This window comes from Lemur catta, chromosome 24 (assembly GCF_020740605.2).
Source record: "Lemur catta isolate mLemCat1 chromosome 24, mLemCat1.pri, whole genome shotgun sequence".
NCBI lineage: Eukaryota > Metazoa > Chordata > Mammalia > Primates > Lemuridae > Lemur > Lemur catta.
Genome location: NC_059151.1, coordinates 14,193,702 through 14,208,615, shown reverse-complemented (window position 1 = coordinate 14,208,615; position 14,914 = coordinate 14,193,702). Strand labels below are relative to the sequence as shown.

At 35.7% G+C, this 14,914-nt stretch overlaps 1 protein-coding gene across 7 annotated transcripts in view; it reads left to right on the top strand.

Annotated features, from left to right (window-relative positions):
• UBE2D3 (ubiquitin conjugating enzyme E2 D3) overlaps positions 1 to 8,925 on the top strand; it is a 33,766-nt gene extending 24,841 nt beyond the window's left edge. For all 7 annotated transcript variants that reach the window (XM_045536652.1, XM_045536657.1, XM_045536655.1 and 4 more), the window contains exons 5-8: positions 1,871 to 1,948; positions 3,035 to 3,140; positions 5,415 to 5,508; positions 7,443 to 8,925. In XM_045536652.1, coding sequence (XP_045392608.1) covers positions 1,871 to 1,948; positions 3,035 to 3,140; positions 5,415 to 5,508; positions 7,443 to 7,488 — 324 coding nt within the window. In that variant the 3' untranslated portion in view covers positions 7,489 to 8,925. The remainder of the gene's footprint in view (positions 1 to 1,870; positions 1,949 to 3,034; positions 3,141 to 5,414; positions 5,509 to 7,442) is intronic.
• Positions 8,926 to 14,914: the final 5,989 nt, after the last annotated feature.

Genomic DNA, 14,914 nt, shown 5'->3' with positions numbered 1-14,914 from the left:
TGAAATGAGATAATCTAAGTAGAAATATTCAGTAGACATTTGAATATATGCCCTAGAATGAATAATTACACCAGAGAGAAATCTAAGAATTTGGAAACTTTACATGGGGCCATGGAGCCAGAAAATGCATCTATAAGGAATACCAACATGTTATAGTTGCTACAGAGGAGTGACAGGTACTGAGAGGGAGCAGCTTGGACTGATGGGTGCAAAACCAGGACAGAAGGTTTCTAAAGAAGAGATCTAGATCTGATGTAAATTCTGGATTTGCAAGATTTGGGCTATTTTGCTGGTCAAAGTATTCCTTTTTGCTTGGGGTTCTTTTGTCTGTGGTTTTTCTTTGGGGAGAGGGAGGGAGTATAGTTTGCTGCCACTTTATAAGTAAATTTGATATCATAAGGCCTCAATTTTTTATATGACCTAGTTTGTTACCTCTAAATTTTGTAGTTTTACAGTTTTTCCTCTGATACAGTGGGTTTTTAGTGTTAAATTGTAGCACTGAAATATTTTTCCCCTTAATTTCTTTCTTTGAACAGGTGAAAGGAAATTTGGCTTTGCCTAAATCTCAGTGGATTGCCATTATTCAGAACCAGTCAGATATACCACTTGATTGTATGAAACTTGAAATTTAAGCTTAAGCAGAGCTTCCAGAATTTTTAGTTGTAAAGACTTTAATGTTTAGGACTACCCTTAGATGGTTAATTGTACACAGTAAAAACATACCTTCTGTACTATCTGATTATGTAAAAGTACACGTTACTTGAAGCATCTGTTCTCATTTAATATAGCTGTATTACCTTAAAAAGATACATAAAACTCAGATCACATTCTGGTGCCTTGGTTTGTTTTCTACAGTTCTTAGATGACACAGTTTGCAGTCTTAGATTTTGTTTAATTATTTTACGGAAGAATCAGGATTAAGTGAGCTACATTGAACTGTCAGACCTGTGAAAGTTTTTTTTCATTTGCCGGACATTCAGAATTGGCAAAGAGGGAGGCTCATATATTTCTATATATACATCCTTTCTTATGGAAAGGAATGAATGTTGGTAATAACCACATTCCTATAAATGTTAAAATGTCTTCAGATTGGCTCTTTGCATATCCAGAGGCACTTAGACAATTTTATATTAGAATTCTCAACTAGATCAGTATCTTTTGTCATTCTTTGATTAGTATTAAGTGGTCTTCAGAGAACATGTTCGAATCTTGGCTCTATCATTTGCCGTTTGTACACTAGACTGAGCTACTTTAAGGCCCATTCATGAAATAGGAATGTTCATTTTAGTCATCTATAAAATAGGAACAAATTTTATCTATTTTCTGGTATTGGTTAAATTAAAATGAAAAACTTTGTTAAAAGACCTACTGTTTTTGTTCTGCTTCTCCTCTTGAAGGTAATTTTGTGTATTCCCTGGAGTAGCTAATATTTTGGTTTGCCATTGGGCAGAATGGCTGTTGAGATACAAAGCCATTTACACACATTTGGCTTTTAAAATATTCAACACATCTAAAATTTTATTTTCAATTGTAATCTAACTGATATGTGATACAGTATGTAGACTTCATTGCTAAGTGTACTTTTTTCATTTGTGAGAATTGGTATCTCAAACACTGTTTCTGGGTAATTTTTTATAAAACTTGGTGAATTATGTAAAATTGGATCTTAATAAATTAGGTTTCATTACTGTGTATTAAATTTTGATTGTTTTTTTTCTATTCATAGAAACTGAGTTTAGTTTATTGCAGTGTAAATAGTAGGTAATTTTGGTTCTGATTAGAGAAATGCTTAGAAAATAGAAGTGTTACATAGATTATTTAGCAATAGTATTTTAAATAATCAAGGTTAAGCATACTTTTCTTTTTACAGAATGACAGCCCATATCAAGGCGGTGTATTCTTTCTGACAATTCATTTTCCTACAGACTACCCCTTCAAACCACCTAAGGCAAGTATTTTCCCCTAAAATCTGTTAGTACAGATTTATACTTTATTTCAGAGGCATTAGAGCATTCTTAAAAATTAGGGTTCTGTGTAACTGAGGCTGACTATAGTGAGTTGAGTCAGTGAGATAGAAATGCTAACTTTTAACCTTTAGGTGAAAGAATTAGACCTTGATGTGTATTTTTAAAATGAGGATACAATTTGCCTTTTTCTAAATGTTGTATATCTTGTGGAAGCTTTTTTCCCCTTTATTCTTACATAGATCAATCATTCAACCCTACTGTGTTTTAATAATAGGCACTAAATGTTCAACTTCATTATATATTTGCATATATTGCTACAACTTATACTAAGTGTCCCAGTTTAGATAGATTACAATCATTTTGGTTTTGTATACATAACTGTATAAATTTAACAAAACAGTTGCTTAGTGCACTGAGGTGACTAGTGTCTAGGTGTTAAAAGCAAATGGTTCTTGACTTTTCAGAGCCATTAACAGAAATTCAACCTGTCTGAATAATTATGGACGATAACATGTAGGACATTGACACATCACCATAACTGTCATCACTCATGTTATGGGTGCAATGTGATGGTTCTTTTAGGTGAAACACTTGTGATTGATTCAAGTTCATATTTTATGTAAGTAGAAATGCAGACTTATACATGTACCTGTATAACTTAATGAAATTTTAAATGAGCTGGTCTACAAAAGTTGTTTACATCCAGGAGTTCCTTATTTTTTTAATGGATGTGTTACAAAGTATTCAAATTGCCCTTGAATACTTGTGATATGGGTAGGACCAAATAACCTTTGTAACTGTCCACCATACAGCAGTAATGAAATTTTTGCCCCAAAGCCATTTTAATTAAACAGAGAGAGCCCCCAGGGGGATTATGGTCAGAATGTAAAAACTAGTTTCTGTATAATTTGGTACTTTTGTATATATGTAACATATTTTAAGAGTTTGAATTTTTTTTTTTTTAATTATGGCTTGGTTTTTAAAGCAAAGCATAAAAGTTCTCTACTTAAGTTTTGGATGTTTATTTTATTTGAATGAAATAGCTAAAGGTTTCTTGTTTATTTTAGGTTGCATTTACAACAAGAATTTATCATCCAAATATTAACAGTAATGGCAGCATTTGTCTCGATATTCTAAGATCACAGTGGTCTCCTGCTTTAACTATTTCTAAAGGTAAAATACTTCTAGTGAAATAGCCTTGAGTTGCTCTGATTTTCTAATAGTTAAAGGTGTTTTCATTCTTCAGTCTGCTTATCTGAATCTTTATTTTAACTTTTTGGTAAGAAGTAGGAAGGAATAAAGTTTAGTGTTTTTGCTCTTAACAGTATTGATTAAAAAGATTTTATGGAAAGAAGTTAAAATTCAAATTGAGGTGGGGGGGCCTTATTTGCCTAATGTGTTATACCTTTGTCACAAAGAAGCAGAATCTATTGTAGACTTCTGTTACTTTTCAATCCCCAATCACTTGCAGATCTCATACTTGCTTGTTGCCTTTTTATCAAGGATGCTGAAATATACCTAAACTTCATTGACCTTTTAAATCTTGAGATTTCTGCTCTAGGAAGATTCTGATTTTGCTTTCCTGTGTTTATTTTTAGACAAATCTTTAGTCAGGTATTATATAACCATTGTAGGTTTTTCCTGCCTAGTAACAGTCTAAAATTGCAGAATCTTGGAAAGGTCTCTAGATCAATTCTGGTCTGCTGCTTTTTAATAGGTATCCAATTTAGATCTCTCCAACAGGTTTTCCAGTCTCTACATAAATATTCCAGATGGAGATGAAATTTCTCTTCATCACCTTCTCCTTTATGAATGACTCTGGTGACTTGTGTGTCACCTTCCTCTCACAAATTAAATCACACACAAAACTGCTTAATGGGAAGAAAGTCTGCCTTCTAGTAATTGTCAGTTTTTGGTATCAGCTTACCATTCTTAGGTACACAGAATTCGTTTTTAATGTCGCTGATTATATAACAGTGTTTCAGATATTGAGGATAGCACATCTCTAACTCTAAGCGTTCTCATTTTTTTAATTCAATACTTAAGTGCAGCATTTCCCAGATTGTTTCTTGAAATAACAGTCTTACCCAAAGTGTTTTCGGTAAAGTGATTTTATGAGTTTGGTAAATGCAAAGTGAAAGGGTTTTTTTTGTTTGTTTGTTTTTTAAGGCAGGACGTTATATAAAGGCTTTCATATGCTTATATAATGCATTTGAATCCCTTAGAGGGGCTATGTAACATTTTCCAATTTTTATTAGACTTGAATCACTTTTGGTGGGGGAGAAACAAAAACAATTTGGGCAAATGCTGCTGTAACTGTTTGAAGTCTTTTAAAATTCTGTTTTTCATCATCTTGGATACATTCTAATTTATTTTCAAATCATGCTCTCATAGCTAAATAACCAGTTTTCCAGTTTTTTGATTTTATTTTACTATTGCTGGGAATGCACTACAATAATACTGAAAACTGTGCGCATAAGTTGAGTAGATGGTGTTTTGTTTTTAAAGTGACTTTTCTTGGCAGCCATATTTGCTGACGTACTGAACTAGCGGGCACACCTGAAGCTCTCTACCCTTTTTCTGTGAGTTACTTTGTAACCAAGTCAGATTTATTCTGTAATTTTATATTTGCCCCCCCATTTAGGATTGAGATTGTATTTGCTCCTGTCACTGTTAATGTGACAATGTTGTCTTTTTATGTCCTTTTTGTTTTTCTTCATTGAATGATTGTCACAACCACTTCAAGCATTTATAAAATTCTTACAACATTTTGTATGGTGACTGGTACATAGCAGGCACTCAAAATGAATGAGGTCTATGTTCTGTGATACTTGGCATCCTCTAAGTTGGTATGTTGAACAGTTCGGGGTAAGAACTAGAGCTGAAGGCTCACTTAGTACTAAAGAGATTTTGGCATTGTTTTATTTAACCAGTACTCTGGGAATATGGTCTCTAACTTAGAAATTCAAGCAGGCAAAACATTCAGTGGAGCAGGTTGGAGGTTTTTCTCAAACCTCCAGGGACAGAGAATGGATTTTTTCATCATGCCTTACAAATATGGCATGGATGTTACCTGTAAACTTACTAAAGTACCCCCCCACACACACTACCAGGAAACTTGTTAAATTCTAATGCCACTTATACTTTAAAAAAAAAAATTAATATGGCATTGTTTGCTTTGACTGTCTTAGAAACTTCTGAGTTTGAATTTGTCGGTAGTTTTATAGCTAGTCAGCACTGAAGTTGATGCCACAAAGCCCTCCTTATTTACCAGGAGCTTATCTTCTGTAAAGTGCAGAATCTCTGCAAAACTATCTCATTTGAGTTTAAAATATATTCTAGTAAACATGTTTTTGAGGACTGATGGTTATATGTGTTTTTAAATAATCTTGACACTTACTTACCCAGACTCCCAATGCTGAGTAACAGATATTTATTTTCTTGCAGTTCTTTTATCCATTTGTTCACTGCTATGTGATCCAAACCCAGATGACCCCCTAGTGCCAGAGATTGCACGGATCTATAAAACAGACAGAGATAAGTAAGTAGTAGTTTAAGAAAATGTTATAGAAAGTGGTTTTACTCAATGAATAGGCTTAAATTCTGCTGTAAGTTGTGGCAATGCCAAGAAGAGTTGATACTCAGTAAGATAGTTAAAAGTACACAAAGCCAGTTACTGAAATGCAATTTTTAAAAAAAAATTTACTAGGTTTTAGCTTATGTGAACAATGAATAACCCCTTTTAAATGTTTTTGTTTTATCTTAACTTGTTAGATACTTTGTCACTTTATTCTCAAGTTTTGGAGTAGGACGCTACCCCAATTAATGTTTTTAAAAAAGTATTCCTGTTGTAAAAATTTGGTCTAAATTTCTCAAATATTTGAATTAATTATGTTCGACTTAACCATTATAACTTTCATATGTTATAATTAATGCTAAGTGTACTTGTTCAATTAGGTACAATAGGTTAGCAAGAGAGTGGACAGAGAAATACGCTATGTTGTAGGGTAAGAGGATCTGCACTCCATGGTGCGCTTATTCATGGTATTGCCAGCACTTGGGTGCTGCATGCTGTAAGGCACTGTATTAACTAACAAAGGTAACAGATGTGGTAGTTTTTTGAGAACTCTACTTTTAACTGCTTGATCTGTTTAGTGTGAAAGTATATACCTAGTAATCATTACTGCTTAAGAGTATTACTGCATGGCAAAGCAGTTACATAGCACTAGTAAGAAGTGTAAATTTAAGTAGTATCTTTTTCAAACTATTATGGTGTTTGAATTTTAGTTTGAGACTTTATACCAATACTTCATGGAATGTGGTGGTTTAGTTGAAATTTTGCCAGGAGGTAGTAGTGTATGGGATAAACACTTTTAAGCCTAAGCATCTAAACTAAATGTTCATTACTGACAAGCATGCATTAGTATGTCAGCTCTACTTGTGGCTCCCTGTATGCTAAATACAGCCTTTGTTGTAAAGCTCTGGCTTCTTGAGAGGATGTATCTAAATCAGATAGCCATGAATTGGTAAAAACAACCTTAAAGTGTAGAAAAGTAGTTGAACCATATTTAGTTCTTTCTTAGAAATGAAGCTAGTCAATATTTTTAAAAAGTTCAAACTGTAAATATAAAAGTTCTTTACCCTTTGGATATTAAATCATTTCTTAAGGTTTATCACTGTATTTTTGTTGAGGTAAGTAGCCTATGGCATGAATGTAATCCAGGGAGAAATTGATAGTATTTATCAATATTAGTAATCTTCCTCAGTAATAACCCTGCCCCTGTGTGAATTACCTGTTGATTAAACAAAGATGTCCTGGTTGTTTTACTCCAAAGGATTCTCATTCAGCAGGTCCCAGTGAAGCTTGTTAGCTCCAGTTACCACACTTCTTTAAAGAACACATGTTGTTCTGATTAACACAACCACTCAACCCCCTCTTGAAAATTACTGTTCTTTATCACCCTGCCCAATGTCTTCCTCTTCTGCCTCTGCCTGAGTCTCAAAGGCATTTTCTCTTCTGATTAATGCCTAAGGCCAAGTAACTGTGCAAAGTCTAGGATTCAGATAAAATTTTTTAGTAAATATTTGGTTCTGGCTTTGATGGAAATTGCTATATATACTCTCCTGACATATGTTCATAATTATAAAATTCTTGTAATGTTAACATTTGTCAGATACTGATTTTAGAGTTTCTGATAGAGCACAGTTAGCTCAGCAGTGGTGGAGAGAAAAGGTCTTTGATTTTTGTTAGGTTTATTAAAGTGTAATACTGCTTTCAAAGCGTAAGGCTCACATTTCCCACATTGCTTTGAGTACCCCTGCTCGTTCTCCCTTATTGGCTTTTATTCCAGTAGCCATTAGAGATGACATCATGATGATATCTGAAGGTGTAAAATAGAAATCTTTTCCTTCCCTTTAAAGTATTAGGAATTCTTTCACTTTAACTTTTTAAATAACATCTTTTTTTATTTACAGGTACAACAGAATATCTCGGGAATGGACTCAGAAGTATGCCATGTGATGCTACCTTAAAGTCAGAATAACCTGCATTATAGCTGGAATAAACTTTAAATTACTGTTCCTTTTTTGATTTTCTTATCCGGCTGCTCCCCTATCAGACCTCATCTTTTTTAATTTTATTTTTTGTTTACCTCCCTCCATTCATTCACATGCTCATCTGAGAAGACTTAAGTTCTTCCAGCTTTGGACAATAACTGCTTTTAGAAACTGTAAAGTAGTTACAAGAGAACAGTTGCCCAAGACTCAGAATTTTTTAAAAAATGGAGCATGTGTATTATGTGGCCAATGTCTTCACTCTAATTTGGTTATGAGACTAAAACATTCCTCACTGCTCTAACATGCTGAAGAAACCGTCTGAGGGGGGGGGAGATGGATGCTCAGTTGTCACATCCAGGAAGCAGCATTATTCTAGCAGCATCCATTCTTGTTTGAGCCTTCCACTGTTAGAGATTTGAGGTTACATGATATACTTTATGCTCATAACTGATGTGGCTGGAGAATTGGTGTTGAATTTATAGCATCAGCAGAACAGAAAATGTGATGTATTTTATGCATGTCAATAAAGGAATGACCTGTTCTTGTTCTACAGAGAATGGAAATTGGAAGTCAAACACCCTTTGTATTCCAAAATAGGGTCTCAAACATTTTGTAATTTTCATTTAAATTGTTAGGAGGCTTGGAGCTATTAGTTAATCTATCTTCCAATACACTGTTTAATATAGCACTGAATAAATGATGCAAGTTGTCAATGGATGAGTGATCAACTAATAGCTCTGCTAGTAATTGATTTATTTTTCTTCAATAAAGTTGCATAAACCAATGAGTTAGCTGCCTGGATTCATCAGTATGGGAAACAATCTTTTGTAAATGCAAAGCTGTTTTTTGTATATACTGTTGGGAATTGCTTCATTGTTTGACATCAAATGATGATGTAAAGTTCAAAAGAGTGAATATTTTGCCATGTTCAGTTAAAGTGCACAGTCTGTTACAGGTTGACACATTGCTTGACCTGATTTATGCAGAATTAATAAGCTATTTGGATAGTGTAGCTTTAATGTGCTGCACATGATACTGGCAGCCCTGGAGTTCATAGATGGACTTGGGACCCAGCAGTTTTGAAACGTGTATATGGAGTTTAAAAAGTTTATTTTCCAGGTGCAGCCCCCGTCTAAAATTTCTCTTCACCTTGTACACTTGACAGCTAGGGAAAAAAAAACCATAACATGGGAGTGATAATGGGTCAAAATTTACAAAATAAAGTACTGTCTTGGTGTGGGAGTTGTCATGAGGCTGTGTTGAAGTGACTTATCTATGTGGGATATTGAGTATCCATTGAAATGGATTTGTTCAGCCATTTACATTAATGAGCATTTAAATGCGACAGATCATTTCAGGTGACTTAACATGAATGAATAAAAGTCAATGCTATTGGATTATTTTTTGTTTGACAAGTGCTATCTGTGCCACTAATAAAACTTCTGTAATAATGAGGGCATTACCATTCTTCACCCTTCCTAATTCTGACCCTATAGTTTTACTTTTTTCCTGATTTATTTTGATCTGTCTGTCCATTGCTTTATTTCCCAGACTTGTGTGTTAAGTTTCTAGCACATCTGTGACTTCACATCCACATTTGTTCACTGCTTACACTTACGTGCAATCATCTTCTTGTCTGCACACAGATGTGGAAAGCTAGAAATAAATGTTAAAGCTTAATTTTTATAAACATTTTAATATGTAGTTTGGACATGATTTATTGACTTAAGGTTCTTCTCTAAGCTGAAAGTGAAATGCATGCCTTCTGAAGATGTTTTGGCTTTGTTAATTCTGTAATAAGCATTTCATTGGGAAATATCCAGCTATACAATTTTTCCAATGAGTGATCTTTTTCATTTTTGTCTTGCTTAAAAAGTAATGGCTCCTTCAGGGTAGATGTCATACTGGCAAAACCTTTTTGAATTCAAATTACGAATGAGACGTTAGTTACATACGGCTCCACAAGGTAAGAAATACTGTTCTTTGGCTCTATTTTCAGAATAATTACTTCTGAGACTCATACTCTCAAAGTTAACAGCTTTATACTAGGCATATCATTCCTTGAAAGCCAAACATGTATAACACTTTTATAAAACAAAATGGGTCCCTAATGGCTTTCAAGTAGACCTTTTTAGCCTTAGACAACCCTTAGGTATTTACAGAGATGACGTCCTTAAACCATTGATTGTCATAATTAGTGGATGTGTCCAGTTCTCTTTATCTTTGACTTGATGTTTTATACAACATCTCATTTGTCACTTCTAAGGGAATAAGCCATAGAGGCTTCTCCAGGTTTAGGAGAATGGTAAAGTACCTGGAAAACCATCGTTTTTGAACGCGGGGACACTGGGCTTGAGATCATCTGCAATGAAAGCTTTGACAAAATTGAATTTGCCCTCTTACCCCCACCCCACCCAGTAACGTGCCGTTGCCAGTGCCATGTGTAGGCTGAGAGTGCATACTACCAGACTGAAGGGCTGATTTGTCTCCTGTGTATTTCCTGTGGTTTCGGTGCATAGGCCAATTTTCAGTTTCTCTTAGCCCATGAAAAGAAGGTCCAGTTCACCTGTTAGTGGTAAATTTGCATTTTAGTTGTCCAATTTTTTTTCTTGGGCGGGTTTGCAATGTGATAATCAGGTTTTTTTTAAATAGCTAACTAGTTTGCTTTTTTTGTGTGGGTGTACTCACATTTTAAAGTATGAACCACAGTTAACTAGTGGTCTCAGGGGTAGTGAAACACTCACTTTTTTTAATGGCTTAGTTGAAGTATACTTAAGGTACTGATCATGCTGTGCTGTTGGGGGGGGTGCAACTCAAATTAGCCATGTTTTGTCTTGACATAACAAAACTGTTAAATGACTGTTGATTACACTTAAGTGAACTTGTCTTCTATTATGAGGAATCCAGTGCAAGTCACTAAATATTGTCTAATAGTGACATCTGCATAAGACTTGTAATAGCTAAAGTTAATTGAGCTTAAAGGAATTGTTACCATTAAAGTCTGTGTTTAAAGACACTTTGGTCTTACTCAGTAATTCCAGCTAACATGAAATCCACACGAACTTGATACTGTTTGTGAGCTCGATTTCGAATAGTGAAAACTATGAAGAAATGGGATGATGGTTCTCAAAATGTGACTCAGACCACCAACCTCAGCATCACTTGGGGAATTCTTTAAGATACAAATTATCAGGTCCCACCCTAGTCCTGAATCAAACTATGGTGTGAAGACCAGTGGTCTGTAGCTAGAAGCCCTCCAAGTGCTTCTACATGGTAAAGATTGAGAACCATTTTTAGAAATCTTTCTAGCACTCCATTGTTGACAGGCTGTGTAGACCAGTAATCCTTTGGCTCTGTGGTTATTTTACCACTCTTGGTATTTGTGGCTGTAGAGAATGTGTTTTGTCTGCCTATTTAAATTTCTGATACCTGACATTAATAGTGCTTGGAGTTGTAAAACTATGTAAGTTGATTTCCACATTTATACTTCAAATATTAAGATACATTAACATCCTACAGTTAACTAATTTTGAAAAACAATCTACTGGTATATATCATTCAACCAATGGTCAAGTATTAGGTACAAAAATCTACCTGCTAAGTGATTGAAACTACTAGCTAAACAAAGATTTGAAACCAGTTCTCATTCTGTGATCCTGCACTAGGCAACTTCCCCCACATCTTCACCCCCATCTGCAGTGAACATCATGTCATGCTAAGGGTGCTTGCAGTGTTTCAATTTGACATATTAAATATACCCGCAATAGCTATTAAAATTTTTGTACTGTCCAGTGTAGTGGAAAAATAAATGGCAAAGGTGTTGGGAAACGGGATTTTAAAATGACAGGCAAAAAAACAGGAGGAACCATGTTTGCCAGAAGTCTAGAAAGACTGAAATTAGCTGAATGTTTTAAGTTCCCAGTAATTATTAGTAATATAATTATTACTATTATGCATTATTTCCTGCTGCCCTGTAACTGTTTGCTCCTTTATGGCCTCATTTTCAAAGAATTTTTTATGATTAACATAGGTATACAAAGTTTCTGTTAATTGTCCTTTTACTTGGAATACATTTTAGTTAAGGTCCCATTGTCAGTTATTCCCAAGCTGTACGTTTTCTGAATGAGATTAATTTTTTTAATTTTAAGAGCCCTCTTTTTCTGTATTGTAGAAAACTGTTGTGAAATGTCATTTTTACATACTTTTGGACTGATCCCTAACTTCTTGATTCCTTGTTTACTATATCAAATTTGAAGCAGAGCTGAGCAATGAAGTACTCTCACGTCATAGGTTTTTAGGACAACCATCATCTTCTGCTGACCTAACCATTTCTCCTGAACTCATAGAGCTTCCTGTTATCCAAATGGCTATTTGGAGGTCGTCTTTAAAATGTCTAAAACTGGTCATATGTTTACATACTCCTACCTCTTCTTAGTCTCAGTAAATGTAAACATCCAGCTGCACTGATCCAAATTTGACTTCTCCACTTCCAATCAAGTTTAACAATAGTCCTCCCAATTCTACCTAAAAAATTTTTTCAGAATCTGCCCATTCACCTTACTCACTGCTGCCACAATGGTCTAAAGCTCTGTCATCTCTCGCTTGAATTACTGCATTAGGCTCCTGGGTGATCCTGCTGTCCACCTTGCAGCAATCTACCCCACACTCACGCAACATAACCCTTGTGAGCAATGTCGGGTCACGCCATGGCTTTACTCTGAACCTCCCAATGGTTTCCCATCTCCTTCAGAGTACAAGCCAAAGTGTTAAAAGTAATCTGCAAGGCTATGAGTGACTTCTCACCTCCTTTTGCCTCCGCTTCATCTCTCCTCACTCTTAACTCACCACCCCAGCTCCCTCGGTCCACACAGGACTCTGCTGAGACTGAATACAGTGGACTTTCTCTCGCATGAAGATGTTTGCCTTGTTCTTCCTCTGCCTAAGCTGATCTTACCCCACATACCATATGACTTCCTGTCCCTAACTGTAGGTCTCTACAAATATCACATTATTAAAGTGATTTTTCTTGACTATTCTACGTGCCAACACAGCACCACTGTAGAGGGCATCGTAACATGCAGCATCACCCATCTGACAGGTGACATGGACCACTGACTGCCCTCAGCCCCGCCCCGCCCCAGCTCTGCGAGGACAGAGATTTTTGTCTATTTTGTTCTATTGTATTTATGAATTGACTAGATGACTACTTGGCATATTGTAGGTGGTCAGATAGGTAGTGCACAAGTGACCATGACCCAATGGTAGTCTTTGCCAAAAGTACTCCTTGCTTTTTTAAAATAGTTTCTAACCCTAAAAGAACAAAAACAAATACTTTAATACACTAACAGTAAAAAGCTAATAGTTGAACCTTCTTTACTCTTGACTACTGTAAGGAAAGTACTACCACTGTGACTGAGAACACATTTCAGTTTCAGTCAGTGTGAGTGATTACCCTGACCTATTCTTCCGTGAAAAAGGAAGAGATAGAATGTCACTCTGTCACCCAGGCTAGAGTGCAGTGGTGTCATCCTAGCTCCCTGCAACCTCAAAACTCCCAGGCTCAAGTGATCCTACTGCCTCAGCCTCCAAAGCAGCTGGGACTACAGGTACTCACCACCACATACAGCTAATTTTTGTATTTATTTTTTAGTAGAGATGGTATCTCAATGTGTTGCTCAGGCTGATCTTGAACTCCTGGCCTCAAGCGATCCTTTCTCCTTGGCCCAAAGTGCTAGGATTACAGGCACGAGCCACCAAGCTCAACCTCTCCCAATCTTGAACTTTGTTGTTCTGTGGCATAATATTTTCCTGAGAATTTGTAGTAATAGTTTAGCCTTTGTGAGGATCTGCAGCCTTAAATCTGACTACATAGGTGGTCCAAAAAACTTAAGCAGAGGATTTAACTTTTAAAGTGGTTCCAAATTAGTAGATCCTCCAGCTGCTGGAAGAGGCAAACGCTCCGCAGGAACTGAATAATGGCTCACAGTTAAAAAGCAGTGAGCAAAGTACAAGGAAACATAGCATCCTAAGTAGTGGGAGTCAGCCAATTTGCACAAATTTCAAACTAAAAATAGGCTGGGTGCGGTGGCTCATGCCTGTAATCATAGCACTTTGGGAGGCTGAAGCGGGAGGATCCCTTGAGGTCAGGAGTTAGAGACCAGCCTGAGCAAGAGTGAGACCCCATCTCTTGAAAAAATAGAAAAATTGGCTGGGCATGGTTGCATGCACCTGTAGTCCCAGTTACTTTAGAGGCTGAGGCAGGAGGATTACTTGAGCCTAAGAGTTTCAGATTAGAGTGAGCTTTGATGACACCACTGCACTGTAGCTGACAGAGCTAGACCCTATCTCAAAACAAACAAAATAGGTCAACCCAATTGGAAAAGAAGTAAAACTATGTCTACTCACAGATGATATGATCTTATATATGGAAAATTCTAAAGAATTCATAAATAACACTTAGAGTTAACAAATGAATTTGCAGGATACAAGATCAGCACACAAAAATCAGCAGCATTTTTTTTAACAGTGAACAATCAAATGAAATTAAGAAAATTCCATTTTATAATAGCATCAAAAAGAATAAAATACTTAGAAATAAATTTAACCAAAGAAGTGCAAAATTTATACAATGAAAACTACAAAACTTTTCTGAAAGAAATTAAGTCCTAAATAAATGGAAAGACATGCTGTGTTCATAGGTTAGAAGATTAAATATTGAGATGGCAGTGATCCTCAAAGCAATCTACAGAGTCAATCTCTATGAAAATCCCAACGACTGTTTTGCAGAAATGGAAAAGAAGATTTAAAAACTCATATGGAATTGTGAAGGACCGCAGAGAGCCAAACAATCCTTAAAAAGGGTGAAGGATTAATACTTCTCAACTTCAAAGCTTACTACAAAGCTGCAGTAATCAAAACAGTGTGGTACTAGCCTAAGTATAAATGTACAGGCCCACGGAATAGACTTGTGAGTCCAGAAGTCAACTCGTACATGTATATACGTGTATGGTCAATTGCCAAGACCATTCAATAGGGAAAGAATAATCTCTTCAACAAAATGGTGCTGGGACAACTGGATATCTACATTCAAAAGAATGAATTTGGACCCCTAGCTCATATCATATACAAAAATTAGCTCAAAATGGATCAAAGTCATAACTGTAAGAGCTGAAACCATAACATTCTTAGAAGAAAACAGTATATTTTCATGTCCTTGGATTTGGCAATATTTAGAAATGATACTACAAGCACAAGCAACCAAAGGAAAAAGAACTAGATAAATTGGACTTCATTAAAATTAGAAACTTTTCTGTGTCAAGGGACATTTTAAAAGTGAAAAAACAACCTACAGAAAAAATGGAAAGGCCGGGTGCGGTGGCTCACTCCTGTAA